Source organism: Miniopterus schreibersii (genome assembly GCF_964146895.1).
Source record: "Miniopterus schreibersii genome assembly, chromosome: 15".
Classification (NCBI taxonomy): domain Eukaryota; kingdom Metazoa; phylum Chordata; class Mammalia; order Chiroptera; family Miniopteridae; genus Miniopterus; species Miniopterus schreibersii.
The window spans coordinates 17464059-17476574 of record NC_138115.1 but is presented as its reverse complement, the minus strand read 5'-3'; the positions used below and the strand labels follow the sequence as shown (position 1 = coordinate 17476574).

The following is a 12516-nucleotide window of genomic DNA, read 5'->3' as shown; positions in this document are numbered from 1 at the left end:
TATCTGTTTTCCCCAGTGTGTGCTACAATTACAATAATTTTCCAGGCGGGCCATGAGGTGAAAAAGAATAGCAAGCTGTGCCTGAGGCAAATGAGTAGTGCAAAAAGTTAGGGGGACAGAGGACAATTAACCTTCTAGCATTTTAGATATACCCTAAAATTAACACAGAGAATGGTTTTCTTCCCCATTCATTAAAGGACCCACAAGAGATACCCCTGAAAAACACGTAATGTGACGTGCCCTACCTATACCAAAGTGGCAAAGCCATTCTTTCAAACTTTTCTGTCAATCCAGACTAACCTCCTTTTCAGTTATATGAGGTAAAATTCCCTCGATGTTTGAAATCATAGCTCTAAGTTTCAGTAGATGATTTGGAAGAGCATCTCAGAGGTGAGGACTTAGGTCCTACTTGGCCTTTCAGAAACACGTAAATGTGCCCTCAGTTTCAGGCAGGCTGCTAAGTAATTTTAACACTTTACAAATCACATATATATTTGACTATAACACAAGATATGTAATCACTAAAATAATCTGCTACATCTACTGAGAAGGTCCTACAATGCTTATACAATTTAACAACAGTATCAAATAGTATGTTGTAATTTCAAAGGTCTTTCTCTAAGGCTAAAAAAACAAAAACAAACAACAGCAACAACAAAAAAACCTGATCCAAGTTTCATTCATCAACATTCAATTTCAGGAAACTAAGACGCTGCAGCTGAAACAATCGGTTGCCAGTAGTATGGAGAGAAAAATTGGGGCTCTTCAGGGAATGAAAGCAGGAACTAAACAAACCAACAAAATAAACGATCATGGTAAGCAATTAAGAAACGAGGAGTCTCCTATCTCTTCCTTCAACAGTCCACATGGTATCTGAAAACAGAACCCACCATCAGGACGTTTCTTCCTCTTCTAGACTGGTTTGTTACACAGTGCATTAGTCTGCAATTGGCTACAATTGGCTAAAAAGCTCAAAGGGCTTAGCCAAGGATAGCCAAGTTTTGTTGATTTTTGTTTGTTTTATAAAAGGCTGATAAACTGTCCTCAGTCATAAAGATGAAGAAACTAAGTACCAATTCTTTCATTGTAAACTAATCTATGACAAGGACACAAGTGCATTTGATAAACATGAGGAGGGGCTCTTTACGGAAAGGATAACAAAATTTAAGAAAGGTGGAAGGGAAAAGGCAAGGAAGGACAGAAAAGGAAAAGGGTGTAGATGATCAGTAATTTACCAGCTTTACCAGAGCACAACCAGCGCCTCGAAAAGCCAGTCTCCTCATTATGTCTGAAGGCCAAGTGAAGACAGTGGGAGAAGGCAGGGCTTTAAAAGTGCTGATTCAGTGTTAATATATTCAAAACTGAAAGAGAAGAACAAGACAGAGAAAGGGGAAATAAAAAAGAAGGGTCAGAAGAAGTAAAAATGAGTACGAAAGATAGAAAACATTCAAGTAGAACTGATAAGGAAAGATAAGAGAACTGGAGAAAATAGGCATATCAGTTTTCTTGTGCCAATGAAACTTAGGCTCAGGCATTAAAAATACCTGACATTTCTTCCATTTTAAAACCAAAAGCTTTTCATGTGCTTAAAGACATCTCACTGAGGTTTCCCTTTACTCACATGGAATGACTGTTAATTCCAGGAATGAAGCATGCCTGCCCAAATGCCCCCTAGTCAATGAGAGCAGAGTTCAATCACAGAGCTGGGATGGAGAGTGAACACATGTGGAAGGTTCACATGTGACACCAAGTGTTGGCAGGCTAGAACAAACCAAGAATGGCTCATGTGAGCGGAGTATGGAAAACTCCTCTCCCCACAACATTTCTTTCCAAAAGTCCTATCAGCATTGGGAAGACACCACATACAAGTTTAGAAAGGTTAAAAAAAACAAAGCCATCAACCATTTTGGCAGGAGGTAAAAATCATTTTTATAAGTAACCCACGGACAATCAAATGACCAAAAATATAAATCATTGGGGTATGTATATAGTTTAGACTATTCAATACCTAAATTCCTTGAATCATTAATTTACTTTGGTAAGATAAGAAAAGATGCAACTTAACGATAATTTTTTATTATTTTCTTATCCAATGGACACATTTTAAAAGTATTTTGGAAGTTTGGCAAGAAAGGCAATGTGGCCAAGTAGGTGGGAGGAGCAACAGGACCTGAGCTCAGCAGACCCAATTTTTCCACCTCTAAATATGTTTGCTGTTGCTTGAACACAACCTCTGGGATGTTTCTTCATTTCTAAAATGAGAACAGTAAAGTGTACTGTCTCCCTTGGATTGTTGTGACAGTGAAATGTATGTGAAATCACTTTGAAATTTCAAAACATAACAAAAATGTTAAGTTTCAACCTTAGAATTGCATGCTCCCTTGGCACAGGGGCAAAATTTTATTCATTTTGTAGCCTTGGCTTACAGAATATTTGGTAGAGTTTGGGTGATCAATTTATGTATTTAATAAATGTATTAAAAGAGCACGTCAGTGAAACATTTTAAAAAGTTCGTGTAATTTAAAAAGCCTGGAGCATCCCTTCAGCAATTATTTTCCATGAAGAGGAAAGAAGTAGATTCCAAAGCTGAATTACAAGTTTTAAAATGGTATTCAGCCCGGCCAGGCATGGCTCAGCGGTTGAGTGTCGACCTGGGATCCAGGAGATCAGGGTTCGATTCCCAGTCAGGGCACATGCCCGGGTTGTGGGCTCGATCAATGGCTCTCTCATCATTGATGTTTCTGTCTCTCTCTCTCTCTCTCTCTCCTTTCCTCTCTCTGAAATCAATAAAGATATATTATAAAAAAATAAAAAATAAATAAAATGGTATTCATTATGGTCACATGTCCAAAAGTCTCACAACCAATAATTAATTACAGTAAAGAATAACTCTGTAACTTGTAACTGGGAAAATATTTACTCAGTATAGCCAACTGGTGTATGCACGTGTGTATAAATATGTGTATGTATGTGTGTATGTGTATATATGTGTGTGTATATATATATTTTTTATCCTCACTGAGGATATTTTTTTCATTGCTTTTCAGAGAGTGGAAGGGAGAGGGGGAGGAGGAGGGGGAGAGAAAAAGAGTGTGTGAGAAACATCAATGTGGGACTCACATTGTTGGTTGTCCCTCACACAAGGCTGGGGATCTAGTCTGCGACTGAGGTATGTACTCTTGGCCGGAATTAAACCTGGGACCCTTCAGTCTGAGGGCTGATGCTCTAACCACTGAGCAAAATGACTAGGGCTCAACTGGTATACTTTGATGGTAAATAAATTTCCTGTACTTCTAGTGATACTTAATACTGTAATACATGCCTAAAACAAAAATGTGGAAAACATGATTCAAAGGGAAAAAAATCACTTATAATCCTACTTCCCAGAGAAAAATCACCCTTAACATTGGCTTTCACAGCTTTCAGTATTTATTCTATGCCTTTAAAAAAAAAAAAGCTTTAGCAAACCATATTATTATTTTACAGCCTGTGTTTTAACTCAGGGAAGATTCTTCCAAGTCAACATTCTTCCAATGATGTTTGATGGCTTGGTAATTGTCTAACATACAGATATCCCAAAATTTTCTAATTTGGGGAATTTGGGTAGAATATTAATATCTGAGGTATTCTGGACACTCCCAAAGCCAAAGAATGTGGTCAAGACCCTTTAGTTTAACCACACACATATTTGTTACTGTTTTAATTTGAAACACTTCTTCAAAGGATACTTTCCAATCTTCCTTCTAATTTTAAAATATGGGCAATCTGTTAACAACTAATAAAGCAAAAATTATACTACTCTTAGATTTGTATTGAGTTCAGTTTGCTTCTGACTGATATTTGGGAAAGAGTGCACTTCTAAATGGGGGGAGCATCTAAAATCATTTTGAGACCTAGTTTAAAATAAGTTAACAAAAATGTTTTACTCGAACATATGTTTTTGTAGTTATTATTTCTATTTCTACTATACTGTGTACTTGTCACTTGTTTTTCAGGATTTCTTTCACATTTTTGCCAATCTTCCCTTTTAAGTCTCCAGTATCTACACTGTAAGAACAAAACTATGCTTCTCTTTCAGTAAAAAAAAAACTTCAAGAGATGGAAAAATGTTAAAGACCAGAAATAAACAGCTTAAAAACCTCGACTCTTTGTGGTGTTGCAAGTAAGAAATTTAAATATCTGGCGTATACTATAAATACAAGTCCCATTGATAAAAATATTCCGTCTGAACAGTCATCCGGAAAGTGTAAAAAAAAAAAAAAAAATCACTATTAGAGTTTGCGTTGGAACCATCAAGAAACAAAAAAAAAGAAGGCCCTGACCTGCTTTCCCGACCTGTCACTGGTACCGGCGAGCCTAAGGGAAACGCTGACAGCTTTGGAGCTGTGCGCGACGAGCACTCGGCCAGCCGCTCGGGGCGGGAAAGAGGGGCGCGGGGAGCTTCCGGGCCGCGGCGCGCCTTTGTCTCCGCCGACAGGTGCCGCAAGGCGGCCGGGCCGATCCGGAAGCCCGCCGCCGTGCCCCGCCCCGCGCGCCTGGCCTGACCGGCGCGTCTCCACAGCCGGGGCGGGGCCTCCACCGCTGCTCCCGCCCGCCCGGGCCCACACAAAGGCCCGGGAGCCGGCCGAAGAGGAGCGGCCCCGCCCTCCCCAGGCCCGGCCTTACCCAGCCGCTCCGCCGCCTGCAGCCCCGGCCGCGGTCCCCGACCGCCGCGCCCCGCCCCGTGGCCGCCACGGCTGCTGCTATTGCTCCTCCGGCCGCGACCGCTGCCGTCGCTCTTCACCCGCCGCCCTCACCGCCCTCACCCCTCCCGGTGCCGCCGCAAAACCAGCCCTGGGGCCGCCAAGCGATCCCGGCTCTGCGCGACATTGCGTGCCCGCGCACGCTGGCCGGCGGCGGCGCGCTTTACGGCAGCAGCGTGAGGGCGTGAAGCTCGTCGGTGGCCTAAGTTCACACGTGGTGCCGGCGGAGGCAGGTTGTAGTTACTATCGCAGCCGCCGCTGCTCTTCCCACTTGCAGTATGAAGCGGCCCAGTGAGTGTTGTCTGGGAGCGGACTTGGGACGTGGAGGGAAGGGTTGCTTCTGATGGTCGATGAACCCATCCAGGTGTTATTATGAGGCTTGGTCTCTGCAGGAATGGGAGCTTGCGGGTAGGCCGTCAGCCATCGGTCTGGTCCCGCGTAGAACCTAGAGTTGGAAGGCCTCGTGTTAACCGCGGGCCCATAATACAGAAGGACGGCTGGGCCCCAAAGGTCGGATCAGGCCAGAATCTCGTGAAGAAACAGGGTCTGAGCCAGGTTTAGAGCCCCTTTTTCCCTTATGCGGTTATTTTCGGTCCGGCCCCCGTGAGGTATGAGAGTAGCCTCTCGAACCCACCTTTGCTCCTACCTTGTGATTCTTGGTTGATGAGAAGCGCCTGTCCCCTGCACTCCTGAGTAAGATCCCAGTCTGATATGGGAAGAGCGGGAGGGGGGTAGTTGGGGTCCACTCTCGATCTATTGAGTCAAATCCTCTGGGATTTGAGAGTGGCATGTGTATTTTTATTATGCGCCTCACGTGATTCTTAAATTACTCTTGAGAGCAGATTAATTACTTAACACAAAAAGGGAACCTGACCCCTGAGCGCAGTCACCAAGAACTAAACAAACTGATCATTTGTGTGTAATCTTCTTTTGATGTTTCTTTGTAGAGTTAAAGAAAGCAAGTAAACGCATGACTTGCCATAAGCGGTATAAAATCCAAAAAAAGGTAAGACTTGTGCTTGGGAGAACTGTACAGATACAATGCTAAATTGATTTCTGCCCCACCTCTCCTCCAGGAGGAGGATTAGATTACTATGATGCATCTCAGAAAATGGAAGTTGGAAATATACTGACCATGGCACAAGCTTTTTTTTTTTAAGAGAGGGAGAGAGAAACATTGATTTGTTGTTCCACTTATTTTTGTATTCATGTGCCCTCACCAGGGATCGAACCCGAAACCTTGGTATATCCAGATGATACTCTAACTGAGCTACCCAGCCAAGGCAGCACAATCTCTTAGGCATCAAGAGTGCAGCTGTGGCCCGGCCGGACATGGCTCAGTGGTTGAGCATGGCTCAGCGGTTGAGCATTGACCTAGGACCCAGGAGATCGAGGTTCTATTCCCGGTCAGTGCACATGCCCAGGGCTCGATCCCCAGTCAGGGACGTACAGGAGGCAGCTGATCAGTGATGACGCCCTCATCATTGATGTTTATCTCTCTCCCTCTCCCCTTTTCTCTGAAATCAATAAAAAATAGATATTTTTTAAAAAGCACAGTTGTGGGAAAGTGTAGTAATTGAGTGATAAGTATAAACAAACATTGATGTGAGCATCAATCAGCTGCCTCCTGCACTCCCCCCTACTGGGCATCAAGCCCAGGCATGTGCCCTGAGCAGGAATTGAATGGGTGACCTTTTGGTGCATGGGATAACACTCAGCCACATTGGCCAGGGCCCAGTGACATCTTCTTGCTGTTTTATAGGCATCCATCTGTATGGTTACAATTGAAGTTCTGTTTTTCTAGGTCATTTTACAGATGTAATATTTCTGATTAGTATTTTTGTAAACTGATTTAAAAAATTGTTGTTTATCATGTTAGGTTCGAGAGCACTATCGAAAATTGAGGAAGGAGGCTAAGAAACGGGGTCACAAGAAACCTAGGAAAGACCCAGGAGTTCCAAACAGTGCTCCTTTTAAGGAGGCTCTTCTTCGGGAAGCTGAACTAAGGAAACAGCGGGTAGGATAACGTTAGCTGAAATTTTCAACAAGTGATGTGTAATTTTTTTTTTTTTTTTAAGTAAACACCACCATGTCACTTTGGCTCACCCATTTCTTTTATGGCTTGGACACAGCTTGAAGAACTAAAAGAACAGCAGAAACTTGACAGGCAGAAGGAACAGGAAAAGAAAAGAAAACTTGAAGCTAAGCCTGGTGTTGAGCCATCTAACGTGGAACCTGTGAAGGAGGTACGATTAAGTCTCTGAATGAGAGAGGAGTTCTAATGTAGAAAAAAAAGCACATAAACAGGACCGGAGTTGCTGTGCGTCTTGGGAAGAAAAGGATCGAGATCAGATGCTGTCGTACCTACTTAATATCGACTGCAGTTCCCCTAGTCAGCCATGGAAGACGGAGACAAGTTCCAGCTGCTGAATTTCTGGTTTTGTGTCCTTTCCCCTTTGTCTCTATCCTTTAGGAACCTGGGCAGTGCAAAGCTAAGAACAAAGGCAAGCTGGCCAGACAGAATCCAAAGAAGTTGTATTGTCAGGAACTTAAAAAGGTAACTTAATCTAAGTCTTTCTGAAAGTGGCACTGAGGTTTAAAAGATTAGAATCATTCCTTTTTCCTGACACCAGCCTTGTAAAAATGAAGTAAAGTTCACTTGCACTGGAAGGAGGTATTCACAAGAGCTGAACCAAGTTGCTTTATCCTATTTAGGGCCTTTCTGTTATGTTTAGCTGAAGAAAATATTCTTGTGGTTTAAAATTTTTGCACAGGAACAATTCTCCATAAGCATGATTTACAAAAGTGATACTTCACGTTAAAGTAACATGTTGACACAGTGGTTTTTAAAAGTGCAAAATACATTAAAATTAGTACTTTGTAGGAGATCAAAAGGGTGTCTTGGTGCAAGCACTCCCACCCCCAACTCCTGTTTTCCCAAGCTCGCTCCCCCCTGTGAATAGCGCTTAATCATGCTTCTCAGCAGCTCTTGTCAGGGGCACAAAAACTTATCTAACAACCTAATTCACTATGGGGGATGCTATATTCAGACAGTGGGGATGTTTCCACTTTTGGAATCTATGTTAACGAGAGGCCAGAGGCTGCTGAGCACACCTTTGTTACCTTTCCTGTGAGAAATGATGAACGTGAACATTCTTCATACCAAAGTGAATAAGTGAGATCCAACTCTGATCTCACCCTGTTGCAAAGTGGATAATGCCAATATACTTGTGTGGGGGTGTCCCCAGATAGTTCCCTCATAATTTCTACCTTGACAGGTGATTGAAGCCTCAGATGTTGTGCTGGAAGTGTTGGATGCCAGAGATCCTCTTGGTTGCAGGTGTCCCCAGGTGGAAGAGGCCATTGTCCAGGGTGGACAAAAAAAGCTGGTACTTGTATTAAATAAATCAGGTGAGCCAAAGGGATGCCCTTTGTGTTTAATGTGTACTGGTGAGGAATGAGGAAAACATCTGAACAGTCTGATTATCTCTGAAGACTGGTAAGATCCAACTCTGACCTCAACAAAGCCAGTGCATTTGCTCTTGTTGCCAAAGACGGTGCTGGGCAGAGGGGTGGAGGTGTTTTCTACAAGTGATTGGACTGGTTTCTGCTGTTTTTTGTTATTCAGTACTTAGCACCTTGTCTTATTTAAGAGTATAAGCTTCTGTACTCAGTGTGCAGTATATTTAAATATGTCTGGGTTTGAGCAGCAGGAACAGGAAACCCCAGAATAGAGACCTGTGAAGCAGAGAATAATAATGGGATCTACAATTACTGTGTGGTCAGTAAACATGGCTGCTACCTTAAGTAAGTTCTGGAAATAAAGCCCAAGGGTTAGTAGGGTAACAGTCTAGAAGTTGACTTAATTCTGAAAGGGTGTGTAGTACATAGGAGAATTGAAAAAATACAGAGGTATATGTACTGAATTCTTAAGATAAGGGCAGTACAGTAGAGAGCTTATCTTTTCCTCATCTTCCATTTAAATCCTTCTGAAAAAAAACTGGGAAAAGGCAAATTGGGAAGATACCCATAGTTTATCAGATTTGCAAATTCATCTCAACAGAATGACCAGATTTGGAACATGTATCTTATTTCTAATCCCTATCAGATTTGGTACCAAAGGAGAATTTGGAGAACTGGCTAAATTATTTGAAGAAGGAGTTGCCAACAGTTGTGTTCAGAGCCTCAACAAATGTGAAGGACAAAAGGAAGATAACCAAGGTACCCTTTACCATCATTGGTGGGAAGTGTGCTGCTTTCAGATTTTGGATGGCTGAAATATGATGAGTATACAAAATCTTGATTTAAATAATGAGAACATATAAGATCCAACTCTGATTTCACCCAGAGATAATCTGAAAAGCAGTAGAGTGGTTAATTTAAAAAAAATATTTTTATTGATTTCAGAGAGATAGAAACATAAATGATGAGAGTCATTTATTGGCTGTTTCCTACATGCCTCCTATTGGGGACAGAACCTGCAACACTGATGTGTGCTCTGACTGGGAATCGAACCCTGACCTCCTGGTTCACGGGTTGATGCTCAACCACTGAGCCACGCTGGCTGGGCTAGAGTGTGGTGACTTTAATAGCTGGTCTTTGGAGCCAGATTTTTGAGTTTGTTTTTTTGTTTGTTTTAAAAAAACAAACCATCTTTATTGATTTCAGAGAGAGGGGAAGGAGGGAGAGAGAGACAGAGACAGAGACATGATGAGAGAGTCATTGATCAGCTGCCTCCTGCACGCCCCCAGCTGGGGATCAAGCTCACAACCTGGGCATGTGCCCTGACCTGGGATTGAACCACGTATCTCCTGGATCCTAGGTCGTATCTCCTGGATCCTAGTCGATACTCAACTGCTGAGCCACGCCTGGCCAGGCAGATTTTTGAGTTTTATAGGTTGGGTTGTTGGTAAACTAATTATTTGCAATTTTAATGTGAAGGTAAGGAGGCAAGCGCCATTCAAAAGGGAAATCTGCGTTGGGAAAGAAGGCCTTTGGAAACTTCTTAGAGGTTTTCAAGAGAATTATGGAAAAGCTATTCAGGTTGGAGTAATTGGTGAGTTTCAGTTCACCACATTTTATGTCTTACTCTCTGTTAAGAGTGTATGGGGTTGTTGCTAAATAAAGGACTTGTTTAAACACTAATTTATTGCCCACCTACCAAACACACACACAGTGTAAACACAAATTTCACATAATTGTTGCCTAATTCATTTTTGCCAACCGGGCACTGTAGGAAGTTGGCTTCTTAAAGCTCTGGGTTTATTTGAATTAATCATCTTTTCTTGCCCTCTCATTACTTGTGCAAGAAATGAGGATGCTAAGATTAGTCTTAGTGTTAAAGTGAAGATACTCAGATCCAACTCTGATCTTGCTCTAAACATCAGGCAAGCATAAAGTAAAACTATGGGAATGTTATAATTACCAACACATAATGCCTTTTAATCTGTGAATTTACCATTTATAGGTTTCCCAAATGTGGGGAAAAGCAGCATCATCAATAGCTTAAAACAAGAACAGATATGTAATGTCGGTGTATCCATGGGGCTTACAAGGTAAACTGAGTTGTTCCATAATTGTAATATTTCATTATAGATGAGTAAATGTGATTTTCTTTTGGATATCTTAAGGAAGACAATTTCCTGTTCTTTCTTTATAGGTGTTAGTGAAAGGAAGAGGTTAAGCCAGTGCTAGGCATGAGGAAGATTGGAATGGAATAGTTGCCTGTGATCTAGTTTGAAAGACAAATAAGCAAATGGATTCAGCAGGAGGGGAAAGCTCCCGTAGAGGAAGTGATGCTTTAACCTGGCCTTGAGATGTCTGCCAGATGGGGGGGGGGGGCATATTTATGGCAGAGGAGGCAGTATGTGTTCAGGTTAATGTGTAAGCTACAACGTAGTGTTTCTTTTTAGAAGGGGAAGGAGCACTATATGGTTTTAGATAAACATGAAGCAAATGATGATAAACTGGATCTGACAGACTATGCTGAGTTTGTTCAATCCAACCCTGAGCTTCGTGTTCTGTCTGTCGTCCTCTGGGTAAACTAGTACCCTCATCAGTTACCATCTTTTGTTCTAGGAGCATGCAGGTTGTCCCCCTGGGCAAACAAATCACAATCATAGATAGTCCAAGTTTCATTGTGTCTCCACTTAATTCCCCGACTGCACTTGCTCTGAGAAGTCCAACAAGTATTGAGGTACTAAAACCAGTGGAGGCTGCCAGCGCCATCCTGTCCCACGCTGACACTCGACAGGTAGAAGAACCCCTTCACTTGAGCTCTATTCTCTCTTTCATCTTGAGCATTTTAAGTAGAAAATTCTAAGTTTTTTTTTAATAACCATGCCGTGTCAGACAAATGACAGTTTATTTTTCTTTTAAGGTAGTACTGAAGTTCACTGTCGCAGACTTTAAGGACTCTTTGGAATTTTTTACTTTCCTTGCTCAGAGAAGAGGACTACACCAAAAAGGTGGAAGCCCCAATGTAGAAGGTGCTGCCAAACTGCTGTGGTCTGAGTGGACAGGGTAAGGCTTCTTTCTTGGCATTGGATGACCACATAGAATAAGGGAACTGATTTTTGACAAATCTTGTTTTTAATTCCAGTGGCTCTTTAGGCTACTATTGCCATCCCCCTACATCTTGGACTCTCTCTCCACATTTTAATGAAAACATTGTGACAGACATGAAATGGGGCTTTAATCTGGAAGAACTGGAAAAGAACAATGCACACAGCATACAGGGTAGGTAAGCTAGGCTTGTGTTTGCTGTCTTCGTCAGCGGACAGACCAATAAAGGTCTCATCTGTTTACATGTGCTGTTTTCCTTTCCTAGCAATCAGGGGCCCTCGTTTAGCCAGTAGCATCCTTTTCAAGTCCTCGGGTCTGACAAATGGAATAACAGAGGAAAAGGACATACCTGAAGAATTGCCAAAACAGAAAGAGAGGAAGCAGGAAAAGGGGGAGGACTATGAAGACATCAGCAATGACCAGGAAAGTGTTGAAGAAGAAGCTGGTGTAAGTATGTTGTCCATGAGCTGTTTAAGCTGAATTATGTTTTCCAATATTATAATGTACAACAAATGAGAAGGGGCTAAAGGTAGAAATTAAATATTTCATAGAAGACTACAAAAAAGCCCCATACAATGTAGGTATTTAAGTCTTCCACTCATTAGTCTTTGTTTCGTTCATTCCATTATGTGTATCTTTAGGGACTTTCCCAGGTATATAATGGATTAATGAAGGGCACAGGGGCTACTAATATAGCACTGTTTCTCTTTTTCCCATAGGAAGAGAGCTCAGACATATCCCCTGCAAAAGAGACCTGGGAGGAGGCACTGCCTGAGGAGTCTCAAGCAGGTGAGCTGGGTGGAGGGGTCTTCTAACAAATCAGTTAGAATTGCTTTTACTTAAAATAATCACCTCACTTTTCTTTCCTCCAATATAGATAAACAGTCTGCACAATCTTACATCTTTGGTAGGATGCCCGAAGAGGAAGGTGATGCTTACGACTTCAGTACAGACTATGTGTGACACAACTTTGTCCTAGTGGTTTTCTGTGTTTGTTTTTACATTTCGAACGGACTACTAAGCTGTTCTGTGTGTGTGATGTATACCAGTTTGTTTCTGTTACGACATAAGCTATGTAAATTTTATAAGTATGTATTATATTCATTTTAAACGTCAGGCAATGTAGAGTGTCTGAATTCCATAAAAAAGATTTCTTCTTTTATACACTGAGTGGGTAGAACTCTATTTACCTGGATGCAAAAAATCACAT

The 12516-nt window shown here is 42.0% G+C and overlaps 2 protein-coding genes across 9 annotated transcripts in view; one reads left to right on the top strand and one right to left on the bottom strand.

The window, feature by feature from the left end:
* PBRM1 (polybromo 1) overlaps positions 1 to 4797 on the bottom strand; it is a 108392-nt gene extending 103595 nt beyond the window's left edge. For 2 of the 8 annotated variants that reach the window (XM_081160312.1, XM_081160316.1), the window contains exon 1: positions 4666 to 4748. Coding sequence is in view for 1 of the 8 variants with exons in the window: in XM_081160310.1 (XP_081016436.1) it covers positions 1245 to 1283 (39 nt within the window). In the remaining 7 variants the exon portion in view is untranslated. Of the gene's footprint in view, positions 1 to 1244; positions 1362 to 1621; positions 1642 to 4322; positions 4528 to 4665 lie in introns of those variants that run through there. The other 6 variants (XM_081160310.1, XM_081160317.1, XM_081160315.1 and 3 more) reach the window with 6 other exon arrangements.
* A 152-nt stretch (positions 4798 to 4949) lies between these two features.
* GNL3 (G protein nucleolar 3) lies at positions 4950 to 12468 on the top strand. Its single transcript, XM_081160321.1, has 15 exons — positions 4950 to 5033; positions 5690 to 5748; positions 6622 to 6759; positions 6875 to 6988; positions 7216 to 7299; positions 8021 to 8153; positions 8851 to 8963; positions 9684 to 9798; positions 10210 to 10297; positions 10821 to 10995; positions 11122 to 11264; positions 11344 to 11480; positions 11572 to 11753; positions 12026 to 12095; positions 12184 to 12468. The coding sequence occupies exons 1-15, from the start codon at positions 5021 to 5023 to the stop codon at positions 12267 to 12269; spliced, it is 1650 nt and encodes a 549-aa protein (XP_081016447.1). The 5' UTR covers positions 4950 to 5020; the 3' UTR covers positions 12270 to 12468.
* The last annotated feature ends 48 nt before the right edge of the window (positions 12469 to 12516 follow it).

Bases quoted from the DNA above. Each gene is read 5' to 3' on its own strand.
- GNL3 (XM_081160321.1), top strand. The intron at 5,749-6,621 runs GTAAGACTTGTG...TTATCATGTTAG, and splicing joins GGTATAAAATCCAAAAAAAG to GTTCGAGAGCACTATCGAAA. The intron at 12,096-12,183 runs GTGAGCTGGGTG...CCTCCAATATAG, and splicing joins GCCTGAGGAGTCTCAAGCAG to ATAAACAGTCTGCACAATCT.